This window comes from Hyperolius riggenbachi, chromosome 6 (genome assembly GCF_040937935.1).
Source record: "Hyperolius riggenbachi isolate aHypRig1 chromosome 6, aHypRig1.pri, whole genome shotgun sequence".
NCBI classification, from domain to species: domain Eukaryota; kingdom Metazoa; phylum Chordata; class Amphibia; order Anura; family Hyperoliidae; genus Hyperolius; species Hyperolius riggenbachi.
In genome coordinates this window covers 130,170,794-130,191,098 of record NC_090651.1, presented here as the reverse complement: position 1 = coordinate 130,191,098, position 20,305 = coordinate 130,170,794, and the positions used below count along the sequence as shown (strand labels likewise).

Genomic DNA, 20,305 nt, shown 5'->3' with positions numbered 1-20,305 from the left:
AGAACACCTCATAACCTGGAAACAGAAGGAATATGAGCCGGCGGCCATATTGGATATTTCCTGGAGCAATAATGGATAAAAAGCACTCAAAAAGGCACACCAGAGCGGCGAAATTGTCGGGTAGAGCATTTATTCTTTACAAGCTATCAACTGATATGTTTATTTTGTGTGAATCGTTCATCTCTGGTTCCCTTTCAGGTGTGTAATTCAGCCACTACTCTAGCCAAAGAGATCAGCAGAACTGACAAACAACTGGTATTGTTTAAAAGGAAACTTCCATATCCCCATGTTAAGGTTCCCTGTAAGACGTGCCCGCTAGTTATGTATTTGTGTAACATCCATTTTATGCTGATGGTTAATCTTACTGGGGTTACATCAATTCATGCCATTTGCACATAAACCATTCATGTTATGTCTTCTAATGTACCTGAAATGAAGGGAGCATTTCTGGTGATTTGGACACTTAGGGCTTAATTCACTAACCAGCGCTAAGTGATAGCGCCGGAGTGAACAGCCATTTCGTGCCCCATAAGTAGCTTTGCGGGCACTAATAGTCCCTCAAAGCTACATCGCGCACAAGACCACCCACATCGCGCGCGGCGGGACAGTAATAGTGTGCAGTGCGACGATAATGTCGCACCCGCTACCTTGTAAACGTCGCACCCAGTGCGTCGAAAACGGATGCGCTGACAAGGCAGCGTGTGCGATGTTATCGTTGCACCGTGCACTATTACTGCGCGCGATGTGGGTGGTCCTGTGGGCAAACCACCTAACACTGTGGTTTGCGCCCACTAACTGCTAAGGCCACCTAATCGGCTTAGTGCCGGTTAGTGAATCGAGGCCTTCATGTGCTTTAGTGATGATCACCAAAGCTGCTTGTCTATTAGCACAGCATGGTTAAAGGAATACCCCACAAGGTGTTAATAGAATTAGCCCACACATTTTTTAGAAAACTGTACAGACAACAAGGTTGCTATAGAAATCACTGTGGATTATGGAGTGAATTTAATGTATAAGAATCTGACTTTTTGTTTTGTTTATTTACTCTGACAAAAAATACTGACACATCCTAACTGTTTTATCTTTGAAGCTTTTAAAGTGAACCTGAGGTAAAAATAAACTGATGAAATAAAGTCATTTTTAGGAGTAGTAAACATAACGGTTAAAGAGCAAAATGTTTATTTTTTTTATATACCTCCCCCTTCCCCTCCTAATTTGGCCCTACACTACCATTCACACATTACATGATGCATACATAGGCATACAGTATGCCTACAACAAGGATTAGATTGTTAGCTAGACCAAAGCACTGTACGTTTTACCTTTTTTTTTTTTTTTTTTTTAAATCTGAGCTGGCAGGCTGATTGCGGCGACCCCCTCTGTGTAGTGCAGGGAACACAGGCTCATGCGGGCGCTTGTTCCCTGCTAAGCTCGCAAGAAGCGAGATGACTCCTTTTGGTGGTCCCCAGAGAGCTACACTGCTACCGCCAATAGGCGTTAGGTGGTCGGGAGCAGGTTAAACATCTACAAAGTAGGTTGAATGTTTTAGGGCGCGTTTCCACTTGAGCGGAAACCGCCGCGAATCCGCAGTTTCCCCGCAGGCGAATAGTGCGGGGAAACTCTGCCATAGGGTGCAATGGTAACGCCGGCCGAATCGCTACCGCTAGCGATAGGGCCGGCTTTTCCATCCGAATCGGCGCGGGAGGCTGCGGATCCCATAGCCGTGCATGGCACGGCTGATGGGATTCGTGTGCTTTCCCCGCAGAACCGGAAAAGAGCCGGTTCGCGTCTCATAGATGCACGCCGCTCTAGTGGAATCGCGCCCTCACAGTCTCTAATCAGTGTCAGCCTATTAAGTGTCCCAAAGTTAGAAAAAGATCAATAGTTCATGTATTTTATTTATCCCTGCCCTCAGAAGTTGTATTCTCCCAGGAAACTTATGTCTGCAATTTGCTTATCGTTGATGTTTACTATATACCCAACAATCTACTGGCAAGACAAAATCTCTCACTTACATGCCTAGAAATTAACTTTTTCAGGCAGCAAAATAAAGCAGGTAAAACAGCCTGGTTATTAGTATTTTGTACTGCACATACCCATTTATCTCATGTCACATTTTAATCAACGAACTTACGTATTTTTCACCTAGGTTTAGAGGGCAAACATTGGGGGGGAACGAAAAAAACTACACCTGGTGCGTGCATCTACGGTCCAGGGGCATCTTGTAGATGTTCTTTCCCTTTGGTGTCCTCCTCCTGTCCCCTTGATTTCCTCCTAATGCCCCATTTATGTCCCTCTTTGTATCAATGTCATATCCCCCTTTGTGTCCTCCAGATTTTCCCCTTCGTGTCCTCCAAATGTCCCACTTTGTGTCCAGATTTTCCCCAGAGTGTCCTCTAAATATCCCTCTTTAAGTCCTCCATTTGCCCCCCTTCAAGTCCTTAATATGTATCCCTTTGTGTCCTTCTGATGTCCCCCTCCATCACTCACTTCATCGCTGGAGCCCGCAGTGATGAGCTTCTGGCTGCCTCCTGTCTTCCTGATGTCCCCCTCTATGTCCTACTGCATGAATGCAATTAGCGGCAGTGGCAGCCGCTGTCACTCGCCTCATCACTGGAGCCCGCGGTGATGAGCCGCTGCCGGCCCCCTCCTGTCCTCTGTGTTGTCCTCGGTGTGTCCGGCGTCTGGATCGATTTCCCCCTCTGTTAATATAACAAGCAGCGGCAGCCGCGGGCATCATCATCCAGACGCGACCGGCACTAGAGTGAAGGCATGTGAGAGGGAAGCGCCTGACCATGCGGGTTCCAAGGATGAGGTATGTGATGCCCGCTGCTGCCGCTGCTTGTTATATTAACAGAGGGGGAAATCGATCCAGACGCCGGACACACCGAGGACAACACCAAGGACAGGAGGGGGCCGGCAGCAGCTCATCACCGCAGGCTCCAGCAATGAGGCCAGTAACAGCGGCTGCCGCTAATTGCATTCATGCAGGGAAAGTTTAGGACACCGGTGAGCGCAGGGAGTCTCCGACATCGCGGCAGGTCAGCGGTTAATATCGGCAAGTCGGGGACTCCCTGCCTTTGGACTTTAAGACGCAGGAACTTTTTCTCCCTACGTTTGGGGGAGAAAGTGCATCTTATAGTCCGGAAAATACGGTAGTTCTCTAGTTGTCTTTAGAGACTCATATAAACAGAGTTAGCTCATCAACTGGCCAGAGAACGTGCTTACAATGTTGAAATACACTTTTAAATGTAATGAAAAGCAGTAATGAATATTTTTTCGGACTATAAGATGCACCTTTTCTCCCCCTAAAGTGTGTGTGTATCTTATAGTCCGAATGATAACACATTCGGATTGGCGCCAGGTGTCCCCCACAAATTCCTTCATATTGCAGCGTCTGCTGCCACCAGTCCCAGACACTGTGCCAGGGGTGCCCTTAGGCATCATAGGTATGGCGTGATAGGTGCATGCCTCTCCAATCAGCAGGAAGTACCGTGGCATCTGGTTACTGCTGCTGAGGGAGTGCACCAATGATGGAGCCGTGGTCTCGCCCACAAAAATCATCGGTTCCAGTTAAGAAAGGGAGCAGTGTGCAGCTGTGATTGGTGGGTCTGGGGCAGCACCCCTGCCTGATTGGTATATAGCTTTCCAAGGCTTGTCGAAGGCTATGTGCGGACCGAAGCGGCGCACACCGCACTGGCTGCATGGGAGAGAGATGACACAGAAGGACAAATTACACTGGAGGACATGGAGATGAAGGAGGACATGGGGATAAATGAGGAGACGAGGACAAATAAGGAGACAAAGCGACACAAGAGGTACAAGGAAGGCACAAGGGGGACAGAATAAATGGGGGCAAAAAGGTCCATAAGATGACCCTGCACCATGGACGCACCAGGTTTAGTATATTTTTTCCCTGTTTTATGTCCTCTAAACCTAGGTGCATCTCATCATCAGTGTTACTCAGACGTTTCAGCAGGACAAGCTGTTCTTTGTATAGAGTTCTATGGCTTAGGCGCGGTTCACATTAGCGGTTTTTCCGGATCGTTCCGTATACTGTACAAACGGAACTGATGTGAATGGATCCAATGTTAACAGATTGGATCCATTCACATGCGTCCATTGGTACAGATACAGATCTAAAAAATGCTGCAGGCCCTAATTTTCCAGACGGTTCTGCCCAGCGGAATGGATCCGGACACAAAATACTGCAGCATTGGGGCAATGATAAACGGAACGTTTTCTCTAACTAGTGAATAAACAGACTGTTCCACAGGGGATGGGGGCATGTGCCGACGTGCCGGGTGTTTGAGGGTTTATTCATACCTTATTTTCAGTAGTAGCTGGCGGTAAAGGCTTCCGTCGTCTTCCGCGTCATGTGACTGTGTAGTCACAGCGGAAGAAGAGGAAGCCTCTACCGCCGGCTACTACTGAAAATAAGGTATATATTTGCTGAATGAAAACGGATCTGATCAATCATTGATCAGATCCGTTTTCACTATGTGGACCAGGCCACGACTGAGCCATCCGGATCCGGTGAAGCGGAGACCGGATCCGCTCACTGGATCCTTTTGGCTCAAAACGCCAATGTGAATTGGGCCTTACTAGATGGATAGTTGCAGTGAGGTTCCTAGTTAAACTGAGAAATATGTAACATTACGGTTGATGTTGGTCTCTTGGCTTCAGCTTTATCTTGTCAGTACTTCTTAGAAAGTTCAGTGTTTACTGGGGACAAAGTTGTAGTTTTTTTTTTGCCTGCAGTCTAACTTGAGACAAAAGAAAGTGGCCAGGGGGTGCTTGTTTTTGGAAATGCTGAAATATCTGGCTTGAGGTGGATAAAGCTCCCACAGTCCCAAGGTTTGAACCTGAGTCTTCTCCTAGCTGAATACTAGGATGGTTAAGGACGTCAGGAGGTGCTCTTCATAACCCAAGACCCGGACGTTGGGTTCCAGAGGTATTGTTTGAGGGACATTTGGGGTTTTATCTCTGTGCTGGAGATTGCGTTTGATGGAGCCCATGAAACCTCTGGAGTTTCACCAGTACATTGCAGAGTGGGTGCTCTGAGGCTCCAGCCCAACCAGGTTTTCCACCGGTAATTCCTCAGGAATATCTGCTATCTTATGTTCCATGGTTTGCGTGTCCAGCATAGCCGGGAGAAAAGGCTTACCAATCAGAGGTGTCATGCTGTTGCAACTGGTTGGGCGCATTAGCGTACTACCTTTGTCTTCTGGAGCTGGGCCACTTTCTACAGGAAGTTCACTGCTGATGACATCAGGATCCTGAAAGATATAATAGCTGGTGAGGATTTGTTATAGATGTATACAGCAGCATCAATACTAATACACAAAACTGCTCGGCAATCCAACAGTATGCCCATGCTGTAAAACATAGGTGTTAAACTCCAGTCCTTGACGGTCATATCCATGCCAATGTTTAGGATAGACTGAGAAATGAGTTCTAGTTGATGAACACCACCTTTTCTGATTTAGGCTTTGTTCACATTATAAATCGCCAGTGCAATCGCAAGCGCTGGGCTATTTATTGAGTTTTCAATATAGCAGAGGAGTTGGGTGTAGCGAGTGCACACTATATATATCAGCTGCAAAAACCATTTAGAATGATGGTGCAACATCCAGAATAATGTATAGTTTATCCAACATTGCTAAGAGAAAAATAGATTTCCGGGAGCAGCTCATCATAACAGTAAAACTCAACTTTTAATAGACTTCCTTAAAATGAATTGGAACCGCTTTAAAAAAAAAAAAAAAAAGAGATAGATACTTACCCAAGGAGAGGGAAGGCTCTGGGTCCTATAGAGCTTTCCGGCTCCTCTCCTGGTCCCGTCGTTCCGGTGTTGGCTCGCCTGGTAGCAGTATTTGACTAAATTAGTCAAATACTGCTTTACCTGGCCAAAGGAGACTCCAGAAGTCTTCAGGGAGCCCGACTGCTCCTGAAGAAGGGCGGCCCTGTATAGCGCCTGCGCAAGCACACTCTCTTGCACGCTCACACCTGTGCAGTATGGAGCCGCACGTCTTTGGGAGGACACGGCTCCCAAAGACTTCCAAATATCCTTTCGGTGGGGGATTGAAACAGGGGGAGCCAGCACAGGATAGAGAGCCCCGAGAGAGGAGACGGAAGGCTCTATACAACCCAGAGCCTTCCCTCTCAAGTATTTGCTTCATTTTTTTTTTTTTTTTTAAATGCAGTTCCCGTTTACTTTAAAAAGTACTTCCATGCAGCAATAAAATTGTAGATACAGAGAGGTACTTATCAAGCACATGCAGTCAGATAAAGGTGCGGAGGATGAGTCAATCCTCCGCACCGCTATGACTGCATGTGCTTGATAAGTATCTCTCTGTATCTACAATTTTATTGCTGCATGGAAGTACTTTTTAAGGAAGTCTATTAAAAGTTGAGTTCTACTGTTATGAGCAGCTGCTCCCGGAAATCTCTTTTTCTCTTAGTAATGTTGTATTTGAGTTTTTCCCTGCGCTTAGAAAAACACTTGTGTGTGCTCTTTTCTAAGCGCTTTTGCTGAGCGGTTAAGATTTTCACTTCCTGACGTTAGTCAGGAAAGGAACTCTTGTAGCCGGAAATAAATACAATGTATTTATTAATAAAAGCACTTTTTCAAGCATTTTGCGATTTCCCTGTACCTTCCATTGAGCCAAAGTGCTCAGAAAATGGTACATGTAGAGCGTTTGCGATTTCAAGGAAACTGAAACGCTAAAATGTGAACACTGTCATAGGAAATCATTGCACAAGCACTTTTAGGGCAATTTGCTAAATCGCCATGGCTTAAAAAGAAAAAAAAAAATTGGCTAACACTCAGTGTGAACAAGCCCTCAGTCCCATCAATTTGAGCTGTGCCAAAAATGTGTGAGGACTTCAGATATTGAGGACTGAAGTCTGACATCCCTGCTCTAAGCCAAGGGAACGGTTAATATAGCGGTGTCCAGTAAAGTGAAGCTGACTGCATACAGTTCAATAGAAATGATCAGTTTTCAAAAGACATGATTGTTTTGACCAAAACCTTAGGTTCCTTTCAGACTGGTGCGGTGCAATGGGTCATTTTACCACATCTCACCGCTATGCTAATGAAAGCCTGTGGGTGATTTCATACAGTATGCGGTGTGCCAGAAGTAGCCAATCTACCACATGGACAAACGTTACCACGCAACCTCAGCGGCAAACTGGAAGTCATGTAAGTCTATGGCAAAACAGGGTTTGATACAATGTTTGCATTATGATGTTGCGGCTCTAAAACAGGAAGTGACCACAACAAGCGTCACTTCCTGTTTGGATCTCGGCCAGAAGAGGATTACCGCATTCTAACACGAGAATGCCCGAAGGCCTGATTTTTGGTGGTGTGGTGCAGCCCCTGTATACAGTCTGAAGCCGACCTTACTGCAATCCTGCTACTGCACTGAAGATCAGTTTTCTAACTTTTTTTCAAGTTAAATTGAAAAAAAAAAAAATTCTGTCAGGCAGGTTGGAAATTTTGATTTCATTTCATCATCAATGTGATGCGCGGACAACAGCGAGTTGGGGTCGGCAAGCACGGTGACCGGAAGTCATGTAAGTCTATGGTGATGTAGCTTTTTTTTTCTTTCTTTTTTTTACATTTTCTGCGTTTGTGCTGAGACGCGCATGCGTGGAAGCATATTTTTTCAATACACTTCCGTGCAATTCTAGTTTCGGGCCCAGGAAGTACCTCGCAGGTTGCGGCTTAGCTTCCGATTGGAGGAAGCTCACGGAGGTGGGGACAGAAGCGGGCAGAGAGCACAATACGTTAAATGAGAGAATTCAAGTTTTCACTATACATATATATGCAGGCTCTTAAATTTCAGCGTAGTTCTCAGCTGAGGTGGTTGGTCATAGTTGCCTCTGCTGAGAATCTAGGGTATGTCTGGTGGCCCCAATGCATCCCTGAGAGATCTATAGTGCCAGATTGTCTCAGCTGCCTGCATTGTTCTGCTTACCACTCCTGCTTGAAGCCACTCTGCTATGTTCCATGCTATTGTCCCGCCTCCTCTTCCATAGCAACAGAATGCATCAATAAACTGTGGTCTATCCATGTGTCTGTACAGCACTCATCCCTTAACGGTCGCCTGGGGGATCGAGTCCCATTCCCTGCAGGCAACAGTATGTACATATGAATGCACCTTTAAAGCAAACCTGTGTCAAATGTTCTTAAAAATGTAAATCTATGTACAGATAAAAGAAGTGATAATTAGGAGATTACCCGTTATGCATTTCCTATTTTTGTGGCCTACAGGCTTAAATGTCTAATGAGTGCAGGATGTCTGTACCCCAATGTTCACCTGAGATCTTACATAAAAGAATGAGGAGAACCCAGGGCAAAAAAAAAATATATATATATATATATATATATATATATATATATATATATATATATATATATATATATATATATATATATATATATATATACACACATACATACATATATACATATATATATATATATACACATATATATATATATATATATATACACATATATATATATATATATATATATATATATATATATATATATATATATATATATATATATATATATATATATATATATATATATATATATATATATATATACATATACACACAAAATTCTCATCGATGTTAAATACTATTCCCCCTCCAGGCCACCATGGATGGTGGGGAATGAAATAATTCAGTTTCCAGCAGTTGCTGGAGGCCCGAATTATAGTGTTTTATAAGTAACTTCAGCTCCGTCTTCTGACGGCGCTGAAGTTACTCACTGCTGCGCCCAAGTCTCCTGCTCTGGAATGAAAGTGTACCCAAGTTTCGGCTCAGGTATACTTTAAATCTTACATTCACAGGGGAAGGTAAAGTTTGTTGGGTACCTGTCCTTTACATTTGCTCTTTGCACTGTTTCACTGATTAAGGCAAATAATGTCACAGATCCTACCTGTGGGCAGTAATGATCCGCTCCAGTATGGTAGAGAAGTTTAGTCAGTAATCAGTTGTGTGCTGCCAACACTGCGTCATTATTCTATATGTAAAACACAGAGTGCAGAAAGCAGGTCAGTTAGCCACCACTACTTGCTCTTAGATTCCTGAGATATTCCAACTTCCTACCTAAAGGTGCCCATTAACCGTACAATACTTTTTCTCGGATGTGATCATGCGATCATTTTTTTTTAAAGATCAAATTGTACAAAAAAAACACCCAGTATGTGGCGAAAATCAACATAAGACAATTCTATGATTAATTGGTATACAGAATTTTGTCTATATGAATGTTTGATTTTACAATCGAAACTGAAGAGAGAAAGCACACTAATAAATCAGTTTATGGGAACAATCAATAATTACCCACCGATTACTTGTGATCATTAGATTTGCTGGGATCATATCTAAATAAAATATTGTACCGTTAATGGGCACCTTTAGAGGACACAAACAGGAAGTGGCAATATCTGAGGAATGGGATCTGACAGAGACAAAGTAAAGGTAAGTAGCTAATCATGCTACAGAGGAGAACATACAAACAATTTTTATTTAAAGTAAACCTAAAGCTTTAAAAAAAAAAAAAAAAAAAAAAAACCTCATACTTACCTCAGTAGGGGGGAAGCCTCTGGATCCTGATGTTTATGACACCTTTGCTTCCAGCTGTGTCCCTCTTCCTCTGCATGGCCACGCTCCCCTCAGTGTACGAGCAGGGGCACATGGACAGCCATGCCTGTGCAGTAGCACAAAGCTGTGCATGCACGAAGATAAAAGCTGTGCATAAGTGGCTCCGTGATACTGCATAGGCGCCGGAAGTACTGTGAGCCTGCACCTACGTACACACCTACAGGCACCTGCGTACATGGGCCTTTGGAAGATCAGGAAAGCCTCAGAACCATCTAGAGCAGGGGTGCCCAATAGGTGGATCGCGATCTACCGGTAGATCGCTACTGCCCATTTGGTAGATCGCGGCCATTTGCCCGCGTCACATTAAAGTTTGAGGTCGGCAGCTGTCAGATTCTGCTGCCGGTCAATCGGAAGAGGTAGAGAGGAGAGGTAGCCAATAGGAGAAAGGCGGTGGAGGAAGCCGCAACGTCATAGCTGGGGAGGCGCTGGGCACACTGCATCCACGCACGTTGCCTGCCGCCCTCTTCCCCCGAGCATTCCTTTAGCCGCCCATTTGCACTCCAACCGCGGCTGAAGGAGGGGAGACCAGGACAAACCCCAGACACCCCGCTGGAACTGGAGGGAGGTAAGTGGCCCAGACCCCTGCACCTAGCTATATATACACTGAAGGCACCTACACCTAACCATGCTGTACCTGGCTACCTATACAGAAGGCCACTACACGTAGCTACTGTATATTCCTGCGTATAAGACTACTTTTTAACCCTTGAAAATCTTCTGAAAAGTTGGGGGTTGTCTTATACGCCGGGTGCCATTGATGCCGGGTGATACGCCCTATCTTGTTACCGCCTCTCAGATCTCCCTGCTGAGGGAGCGCAATCTATTCTTCCATACCGCTCTGATAAACAGGTAGACAAGGAGAGCTGACCAGTCTACTTAAGGAGAGTTGACCAATGCAACAAGTCAATTGACTATTTACTGTTATATACTGGGTAAGACATACAGTACAGCACTAGTATCTGTTCATACACAGCACCAGTACATGATTTTTTTATTTTATTATTCATTTGGTGTGCGTTGGAAGAAGGGTAGTCTTATACGGCGAGTATATCCCAATCTCTATATTTTAACTGGAAAAGTTGGGGGTCGTCATACGCCCAGTCGTCTTATACACCGGAATATACGGTATATATACTGAAGGCACCTACACCCAACCATGCTGTACCTGGCTACCTATACAGAAGGCCACTACACCTAGCTATATATAATGAAGGCACCTAACTACACTATACCTGGCTATCTATACTGAAAGCACCTATACCTAGCTACCTAAATTTTGGTAGATCTTCTGGACTCAGCAAATTTTAAAGTAGCTCGCAAGCCGAAAAAGTGTGGGCACCCATGATCTAGAGCTTTCCCCCTACTGAGTTAAGTATCGAACTTGTGTTTTTTATGTGACCTCAGGTTTATTAAAAAAAAATAAAGAAAAAAAATAAAGAAAAAAAAGGTCATCCAGAGTTCAGGACACTTTAGAAACAGCTATTGCCCCTTTTACAGTCCATTGCCTCGTGCTGGTCTGCTGATAGCAATGAAGCACTGAACCCCTTCCAGACAGTTTTGGTATTGTTGGGTTCCATTCAGGTCAGTAACAAAACAATGAAAGGAGGAGCACTGTGTTACACTATTTATAATCACATCAGTCAGAGAGGCTCTTACAGGCCCTCAACTTGCAGAAACACTTGCACTAGTCCTGGGGAATCTTTGGGGGGGGGGGGGGGGGGGGCATTCATACGTCCACTACTCGTTACAAATTCCAGCACCTCTTGCTTGATTTTGCATGGGTACGGCATATATCCTAATGAGAAGAACTCCCACAGCAGCACTCCAAAGAACCTGTAACAGATTGGAAGTCTTAACTATACTTTTATGGCCTAAAGACTAATTTTATGTAAAGCAAACTTGACCTATTTTTTTCCTTGCTTAAAGTGGAGCCCGCTCCCCACCATGTATGAGCAGGACAGCTGTACTCTTACACAAAGATGAGCGCAGCCACAAACTTTCAGAGGGTCCCTGCAACTGTGGTGGTCTCAAAGAAAATGAGGGAAGTTTCTGGAGAATCCAGAAGCTCGCCCCTTCTTAGGTAAGTATCTCCAGTGATCTTTGAGAATCCACAGGGAATAGCATAAGCGAAACCGTTAATGTGGACTGGATTTTTTAAAGACTGTCTTTAAAAAATCCAAAGGTTGTGGGACTGCGGTCACATTTTCCTTTTGAATAAACCTGGGTTATCCTGGAGTTACTAAGGAAAAAAATCCATTCTAGTGATCTAGTGAGGATGCTGAATGCAGCTTCATCTAACACACACACACACACACACACACACACACACACACACACACACACACACACACACACACACACACACACACACACACACACACACACACACACACACACACACACACACACACACACACACACACACACACACACACACACACACACACACACACACACACACACACACACACACACACACACACCTTAGCAGCTTTCACTATGATCTGATATGTCACAGGTGATGGCAGAAAATCCTAACCACTTACTGGCAGACAGTCAAAGTCCTAGTTATAGCTGTGTTTAGAAAAAGAAGCGTTAGTGGTCAGGGTCAGCGCTACAATACAGGCAAGAGGGGCAATTGCCCCCAGGCCCCAGAGTCCATAAAGGGCCTTCCAAGCAAGTGGATCTTGGTCAGCCGCAGATATGCGGCATAAGTTGTGTGGGTAAAGGAGGGTAGCCAGCAGCAGGCAGGAGCTCCCCGACTGCTCTCCCCCCAATGTGCTGTGCGGTGGGCAGAGCAACAGAAGGGTCCCTGAGGGTACTACTCACCTGTCAGCGTCGTAGGGAAGTCCAGAAAGTCTTCTCCACTTCTTTCAGTCACAGCGTCTCCTCTCTGCTACCATCTAGTGGCGCCTCAGTACTGCACCACTGGAGGATTCAGAGAAGAGACGCCGTGACTGTGTGAAGTGGAGAAACCTTTCTAGACTTCCCGACGACGCTGATAGATGAGTAGTATCCTGGTCCTTTTGTTGCGATGCCCACCACACTGCATATGAGGAGAAGGCAACTCAATCCAGGGGACACCTCTAGCTATCTTGATGGGGGGCTAACTAATCATGTGGGGGGCACATCTGGTTACCTCTATTGAAGGGGGGCTACCTATTTATGGGGGCACATCTAGTTATGTACACTGGGGGGACTACCTAATCATGAGGGCACATCTATTCTGGGAGGGGGGCTGCCTAATCCTGGGGGGCACATCCATCTATATTGGGGGGAAGTGGTGCTACCTAACCATGTGTTGTTGGGGACACATCTGGCTAACTCTACTGGAGGGGGGAGGCTACCTATTTATGGGGCACATCTATACTGGAGGGCTACCCAATCATGGGGGCACATCCAGCTATCTATTCTGGGCTACCTAATCCTGGGGAACACTACTGGCCATCTATACTGGAGGGGGGGGGGGGGGAATACCTAACACTGGGGAGCACAGCTGGCCAGTCTGATGGAGACGGGGGAAGGGGGGGGGGGAAGGTGGTCCATCAGTGGTTGGGGAAGGAGGAGGGGTCAAGGCCCCCCCCCCCCAGTTACTTTTGCCCCGGGGCCACATTGGAGCTAGAACCGGCGCTGTGGGTAGTGAATAGATGACATCAGTGTATTGGTTACCAGGAGTCGGTCTTGGAGGTAAATATTCCTTCTACAAAGGCTTCAGGTGGCATCCACTTAAAGTGGACCTAAATTAAAAATATAAGATTTCAGAAATAAAATCTATTTTCTAAATAATAATAATAATAATAATAATAATAATAATAAATAGCAGCCTTTTTTCAGCTGCATGATGACAAATGTAAAATATTTTACATTTATTGGAGGAACCCCTCCCTTCCTTCCAAATTGCCAGGAAAAATAACGGCAAACTGGTGGAGTAGGTGGCGTCCGGCAATGGAGGAATTGCTAATGGCTGCCCCCAGTATAATCCTAGTTGAAAAGAGAAGGGTGAAAAGCATGCACTGAAATGCTCATAGGTTTGAAGGAGTGTTTATCTTTGTATGTGTCAGAGTGGTGCAACTAAATATTTTTAATTAAAAAAAAATTAAAAAAAAAAAAAAAAGAGTTCCTTTCGAGAGCAACTTGCTCTAAAAGGAAAAAAAAATAAAAAAAACCAACCACACATCTTACGCATTTTCTGAGAGGGACAGCGAGATGGAAAAAATACTCCAGACAGAGCATTATAAAAGGTTACATGGTACAATACAAAAAGACAGGCAGTTATTTAATTAGCTTTTCTCTTAAAGTGAACCTAAAGTCACCCGAAAAAAATGAGATTAACTCACCTGGGGCTTCCCTCAGCCCCCTGCAGACGATCGGTGCCCTCGCAGCTCCGCTCCGATGTCCCAGGACCCGCCGGCGAGCACTTCCGGTTTGGCCGTCACCGGCCGACAGGCATGGGAACGCGAGTGATTGTTCGCGTTCCCAGCCTGTATATCGCCCCCTATGCTGCTATTGCGCCCGCAGCATAGGGGGCGATATACAGGCTGGGAACGCGAACAATCACTCGCGTTCCCATGCCTGTCGGCCGGTGACGGCCAAACCGGAAGTGCTCGCCGGCGGGTCCTGGGACATCGGAGCGGAGCTGCGAGGGCACCGATCGTCTGCAGGGGGCTGAGGGAAGCCCCAGGTGAGTTCATCTCATTTTTTTCGCGTGACTTTAGGTTCACTTTAAAGGCAAACCGAGGTGAGAGTGATATGGGGGCTGCCAAATGTATTTCTCTGTAAACAACGCCACTTGCCTGGCAGTTCTGTTGCTCTTCTGGCATACGTAGTATCTTGAGTCAAAACTCTGAAACAAGCATATGGCTAATCCAGTAAAACCTGAGTCAGAGTACCTGATCTGCTGCATGTTTGTTCAGCGTCTATGGCTAAAATATGAAAGACACGGGACCAGGAAGACTGCCAGGCTACTGGTTTTGTTTTAAAAGGAAATAAATATGGCAGCCTCCATATCTTTTTGCAAAAGAGATATATTTTTATCTTATCTACAGATTAAAACTTTTTAGCAACTAGAAATTGCCCCAGAGGCTTCCCATGTCATCCTCAACCCCACCGCTGACGGGGGTCCTCTTTAGGCCCACACTTCCCTCCATGTACGAGTATGCACCCGTTTCATACTTGTGTTTACAAGCCCTAGTGGTAATAGTTATAAATCAGGATGGTACCACAGCGTAATACTCAGACTTTAGATTCTTACCTGTAAATGTCACATGCCATTCCAAAATCAACTAGTTTGGCCACACGTCCACTGCTGGTGTGAGTCAGAAGGCAGTTTTGGGCCGCAATATCCCTTGTGGACAACAAAACCAGGTAAGTGCACTATGTAAAGGACTTTCAATCAGTTTCTCTGACATAACTGTATAGCTATATACTTAAAGAGACACTGAAGCGGGAAAAAAAATTATTTGTATCTGTAGTACAGCTAAGAAATAAAACATTAGGAGCAGAGATATGTGTCTAATATTGTTTCCAATACAGGAAGAGTTAAGAAACTCCTGTTATCTATGCAAAAAAGCCACTGAGCTCCAAGACTTTCAAAGTCGCAGAGAGCTCCTCTTCTGAAGTTGTTATCTCACGTGTCAGTCACTATTTTCTTTTTCTCTGCCAGAAGCCAGGTCAAAAGTTTGCTGGGCTGCTCTGTAAAAGCATTTAGAATGCTGAGTAGTGTATAAACTGCAAATGATACAATAAACTGAGAATGATACAATGTTATAAAAACACTATAAAACTGAAAATAAAAATATGAGAATATTTTCTTTGCTTCTAATGTTCTAGTAATTATCCATACTACACAACCAATTCATTATATTACATTTTTTTTCCGCTTCAGTGTCTCTTTAAGAGGCCTGGCTTAATCTGGGGCCTAAGGCCGTATACTATATGCTGTAGCCTCCCTGGCGTTCTGATTCCCCAGGATTTCCGTGCAAAAAGTGGTTCAATTAATTTCCAATAATTTTCAACCTTTTTTTTTTAAATATTGAATTCAATACAGGTTATTGTATTGAATTCAACTTAAAAAAAATGTTTGCAGTGAGAGGTTTATGACGCTGTGTGAACCTGGTGTCAACGCCGATCGGCAGGGGACATGTCATCGCTGAGGGAGAAGCAAAATCCGTACACGAACATGGAAGACGGCACTGGGGAAGCTATCAGAGGTACGCGACGAGGGATCGGCACGCCAATGGTGAGTATAAGACCCAGATGTGAAGGCAGGTGTATAGGGAGCCACATGTAGCCAGATGTCAGGGTAGCCAGGAGTGTAGCCAGATGTCAGGGTAGCCAGTTATGGGTAGCCAAGTGTGTAGCCAGGTATATAGGGTGCCAGGTGTAGCCAGTTATAGGGAGGTAGGTGTAGCCAGTTATAGGGTGCCAGGTGTAGCCAGGTATATAGGGTGCCAGGTGTAGCCAGTTATAGGGAGGTAGGTGTAGCCAGTTATAGGGTGCCAGGTGTAGCCAGGTATATAGGGTGCCAGGTGTAGCCAGGTATATAGGGTGCCAGGTGTAGCCAGGTATATAGGGTGCCAGGTGTAGCCAGGTATATAGGGTGCCAGGTGTAGCCAGGTATATAGGGTGCCAGGTGTAGCCAGGTATATAGGGTGCCAGGTGTAGCCAGGTATATAGGGTGCCAGGTGTAGCCAGGTATATAGGGTGCCAGGTGTAGCCAGTTATAGGGAGGTAGGTGTAGCCAGTTATAGGGTGCCAGGTGTAGCCAGGTATATAGGGGTGCCAGGTATATAGGGTGCCAGGTGTAGCCAGGAGTATAGGGTGCCAGATGTCCCCTCCCTCCCGATTTCCCCCCCTCGATTCTCACTTTTGGTATGGGGGATCCCCCTCTGTGGGTGGGGGGATCCCCCTTCTGTGCGGCGGTATTTTGGGCTGGGGGATCCCCCTCTGCGGGTGGGGGATCCCCCTTCTGTGCGGCGGTATTTTGGGCTGGGGGATCCCCCTCTGCGGGTGGGGGGATCCCCCTTCTGTGCGGCGGTATATTGGGCTGGGGGATCCCCCTCTGCGGGCGGGGGGATCCCCCTTCTGTGCGGCGGTATATTGGGCTGGGGGATCCCCCTTCTGTGCGGCGGTATATTGGGCTGGGGGATCCCCCTCTGCGGGCGGGGGGATCCCCCTTCTGTGCGGCGTGCGGGTGGCCTCTACCCCTCCCCCCCATCCTCGCTTCACACTCCCCCCCCCCCCTTCTTCCCTGTCTAAGTCCTTTGAGCAAATAGAACAACTCACCCAGGGGCCCTCTCCAGCGCAGCACTTCTTCCTCCATCGCAAAGTCCCGTCTCTTTACAGTTACATTACGAGACTTGGTGACGTCACCAAGTCTCGTAATGTAACTGTAAAGAGACGGGACTTTGCGATGGAGGAAGAAGTGCTGCGCTGGAGAGGGTCCCTGGGTGAGTTGTTCTATTTGCTCAAAGGACTTAGACAGGGAAGGGGGGGGGGTGTGAAGCGAGGATGGGGGGGGGGGGGAGGGGTAGAGGCCACCCGCACGCCGCACAGAAGGGGGATCCCCCCGCCCGCAGAGGGGGATCCCCAGCCCAAAATACCGCCGCACAAAAGGGGGATCCCCCCACCTGCAGAGGGGGATCCCCCAGCCCAAAATACCGCCGCACAGAAGGGGGATCCCCCCACCCGCAGAGGGGGATCCCCCAGCCCAAAATACCGCTGCACAGAAGGGGGATCCCCCGCTTGCCCTAGCACATTCTCTCCCTAGGGATTCCCTGGGGAGAAACATGCAGCAGCCTGCAGAGGCTGCTGCAGCGCTTCTGATCACAGCGTGAGAGGGGAAAGTGCAGGACGAGCTGAGCTCGACCAGAACATTTCCAGCAAGTTTTCTTTGGACGACCTCAGCTCGTCCAGAACGCTAGGCAGGTTAAAGGAGTTATCAGGCAATTATAAAGCAAAATAAGTGCTACTTACCGGGGGCTTTGTCCAGCCCCAAGCTCCCAGCATGTCCCTCGCTGCAACGCCTGTGAGGTAAATCTCGGCCTGAACTCTGTGTGATATAAACTTTGATGTCTGGCTTACCTACGACTACCCTTTTTCTGTACACTTTTAAATACTAAATAAATCCCAATTGATCGTCTTTAACCAAGTGAGGTGGTGGGTCCACATATTATCAACCATATCGATGGCCAATGTGGTTTGCATAGGCTGAGTGACCACTATTGAGCATGACCTGATGGTGATAAGTGGAAAAGTGTGATGGAGTGCTCCCCTCCTGTCTTTATGGTTTTAATTGGAGTTTTAATAGGGGATATCAAGCGGTTTTGTATTGAATATATTTGATAAGCACTATTGTATAAATAGCTCAAAAGAGGAAACCTGAAATTGATTGGGAACAATAGTTGAATGGGTAATGGTATTAGTTATCAAAACAGACTTTTTTCATGCATCCTGCCAACAATGAATAGGAAAAGCAACAAAGGAGAGAATTGGCTCTTGGGTGCATGAAAATTGATAAACAACTTTATTAATAAGAAAATACAAAAATCCTAAAACTAGACCTATACATACAATCTATACATATAAGCATTAAAAGTGTTTATCACACAACTCCGCCACAAAAAAGCCACTGTGAACTCAAAATCTCCATCTTAACTATGGGGCTGCAGTCCCCAGAAAAAATAATTGATAGGATGTTTTGGCTGGTGTAAAGAACATACATGGGACCTTAATGAATATTGTTCTCCATCATAAAGAAAATGGTAACAGCTGAGCCCCCCACTCGCAGGGGCTGATGATGCAATAGATGACACAGTGCAATAGTATGGCTGTTGGTGTCCACAAGGTGCACCCCTCACTCGCAGGGATGAAAGGAGGCTGGTTGATGGTTAGTAAGCCAATCAAGCTGTCAACAAGCTGTTAGTAAATGGTAAGGTTCCAGGCAAAGCAATGCATGATGTATGAACCAGTGACAGCAATAGCAATTGCAGCAGGATAAGAAAAGCCATGCACAAGCAAACAATATGTTAAGATGGTGCCAGCAAAAATCCAATGCTACAGGTCCACTGAGGTGTGGTGGGCAAATGCCCTGAACCTGGATGTAGTGATGTGATATGAATATCAGCAAAATAGCAGGTTCCAAAAGTAATGATAGAAGTCCAGATGTATGATGCATTTATGGAGGTATAGTTACCAATCCAGTTGCCATGATAATGTCCATGAGGGAAATAATGTTGATGGAGAACCGTCCCAGGTGGCTGAGTGGCAGAGTTACCTCGCTGTGGGTTAGCCTAACATGTTTCGCCGTTTCCTAACGGCCTTATCAAAGGCAAGCAGCAGAGAGCATGCTGCTGCTTGCATCCTTATCCTGCTGCAATTGCTATTGCTGTCATCATGCATTGCTTTGCCTGGAACCTTACCATTTACTAACAGCTTGTTGACAGCTTGATTGGCTTACTAACCATAAACCAGCCTCCTTTCATCCCTGCGAGTGAGGGGTGCACCTTGTGGACACCAACAGCCATACTATTGCACTGTGTCATCTATTGCATCATCAGCCCCTGCGAGTGGGGGGCTCAGCTGTTACCATTTTCTTTATGATGGAGAACAATATTCATTAAGGTCCCATGTATGTTCTTTACACCAGCCAAAACATCCTATCAATTATTTTTTCTGGGGACTGCAGCCCCATAGTTAAGATGGAGATTTTGAGTTCACAGTGGCTTTTTTGTGGCGGAGTTGTGTGATATACACTTTTAATGCTTATATGTATAGATTGTATGTATAGGTCTAGTTTTAGGATTTTTGTATTTTCTTATTAATACAGTTGTTTATCAATTTTCATGCACCCAAGAGCCAATTCTCTCCTTTGTTGCTTTTCCTATTTGATAAGCACATGTAGAGCCTCCTGATTCAGTTACTATATTATAGTGGTTTCAAAATTACAGAAGGGGGGTAGTTTACTTTACTACATCTGAAACCTAGCAGTTCAAGACAGGGCTGTGGAGTCGGAGTCTGAGTCGTGGTTTCAGAAACTGAGGAGTCAGGAGTCGGAGTCGCATGATTTTTGTACAAAATCCACAGCCCTGTTAAGTATTAGACTAAGGAGTCGGAGTCAAGGAGTCGGAGTCTGTGCAATTTTGGGTACCCGGAGTTGGAGTCGTGGTTATAGAAACTGAGGAGTCGGAGTTGGAAGATTTTTGTACCGACTCCACAGCCCTGGTTCAAGAGGATGCCGTCCACCCAATCACGTTAGCAGAATTTCCCTATGAGGTTTTCTGCTGGGTCCCTTAACGTGAACCAAATAAAGTCAAGTAAAAAAAAAAAGAGAGATTAACTCACCTGGGGCTTCCCTCAGCCCCCTGCAGCCAATCGGTGCCCTCGCAGCCCCGCTCCGATGGTCCAGGACCCGCCGGTGAACACTTCCGGTTTGGACGTCACCGGCCGACAGGCATGGGAACGCGAGTGATTCTTTGCGTTCCCAGCCTGTATATCGCCCCCTATGCTGCTATTGCGGACCATCGGCGCTGGGCTGCGAGGGCACCGATCGGCTGCGGGGGCTGAGGAAAGCCCCAGGTGAGTTAATCTCATTATTTTACTTGACTTTAGGTTCACATTA

The 20,305-nt window shown here is 46.0% G+C and overlaps 1 protein-coding gene across 3 annotated transcripts in view; it reads right to left on the bottom strand.

Moving 5' to 3' along the window:
- Window positions 1-20,305, bottom strand: part of LOC137521107 (dimethylaniline monooxygenase [N-oxide-forming] 2-like) — a 128,104-nt gene that overhangs the window by 100,909 nt on the left and 6,890 nt on the right. The window contains exons 3-6 of one of the 3 annotated variants that reach the window (XM_068239907.1): window positions 14,939-15,031; window positions 8,960-9,043; window positions 7,983-8,133; window positions 5,219-5,279 (exon numbers count right to left, since the gene is read on the bottom strand). In XM_068239907.1, the coding sequence (XP_068096008.1) occupies window positions 5,219-5,279; window positions 7,983-8,078 (157 nt within the window). In that variant the 5' untranslated portion in view covers window positions 8,079-8,133; window positions 8,960-9,043; window positions 14,939-15,031. The remainder of the gene's footprint in view (window positions 1-5,218; window positions 5,280-7,982; window positions 8,134-8,959; window positions 9,044-14,938; window positions 15,032-20,305) is intronic. The other 2 variants (XM_068239909.1, XM_068239908.1) reach the window with 2 other exon arrangements.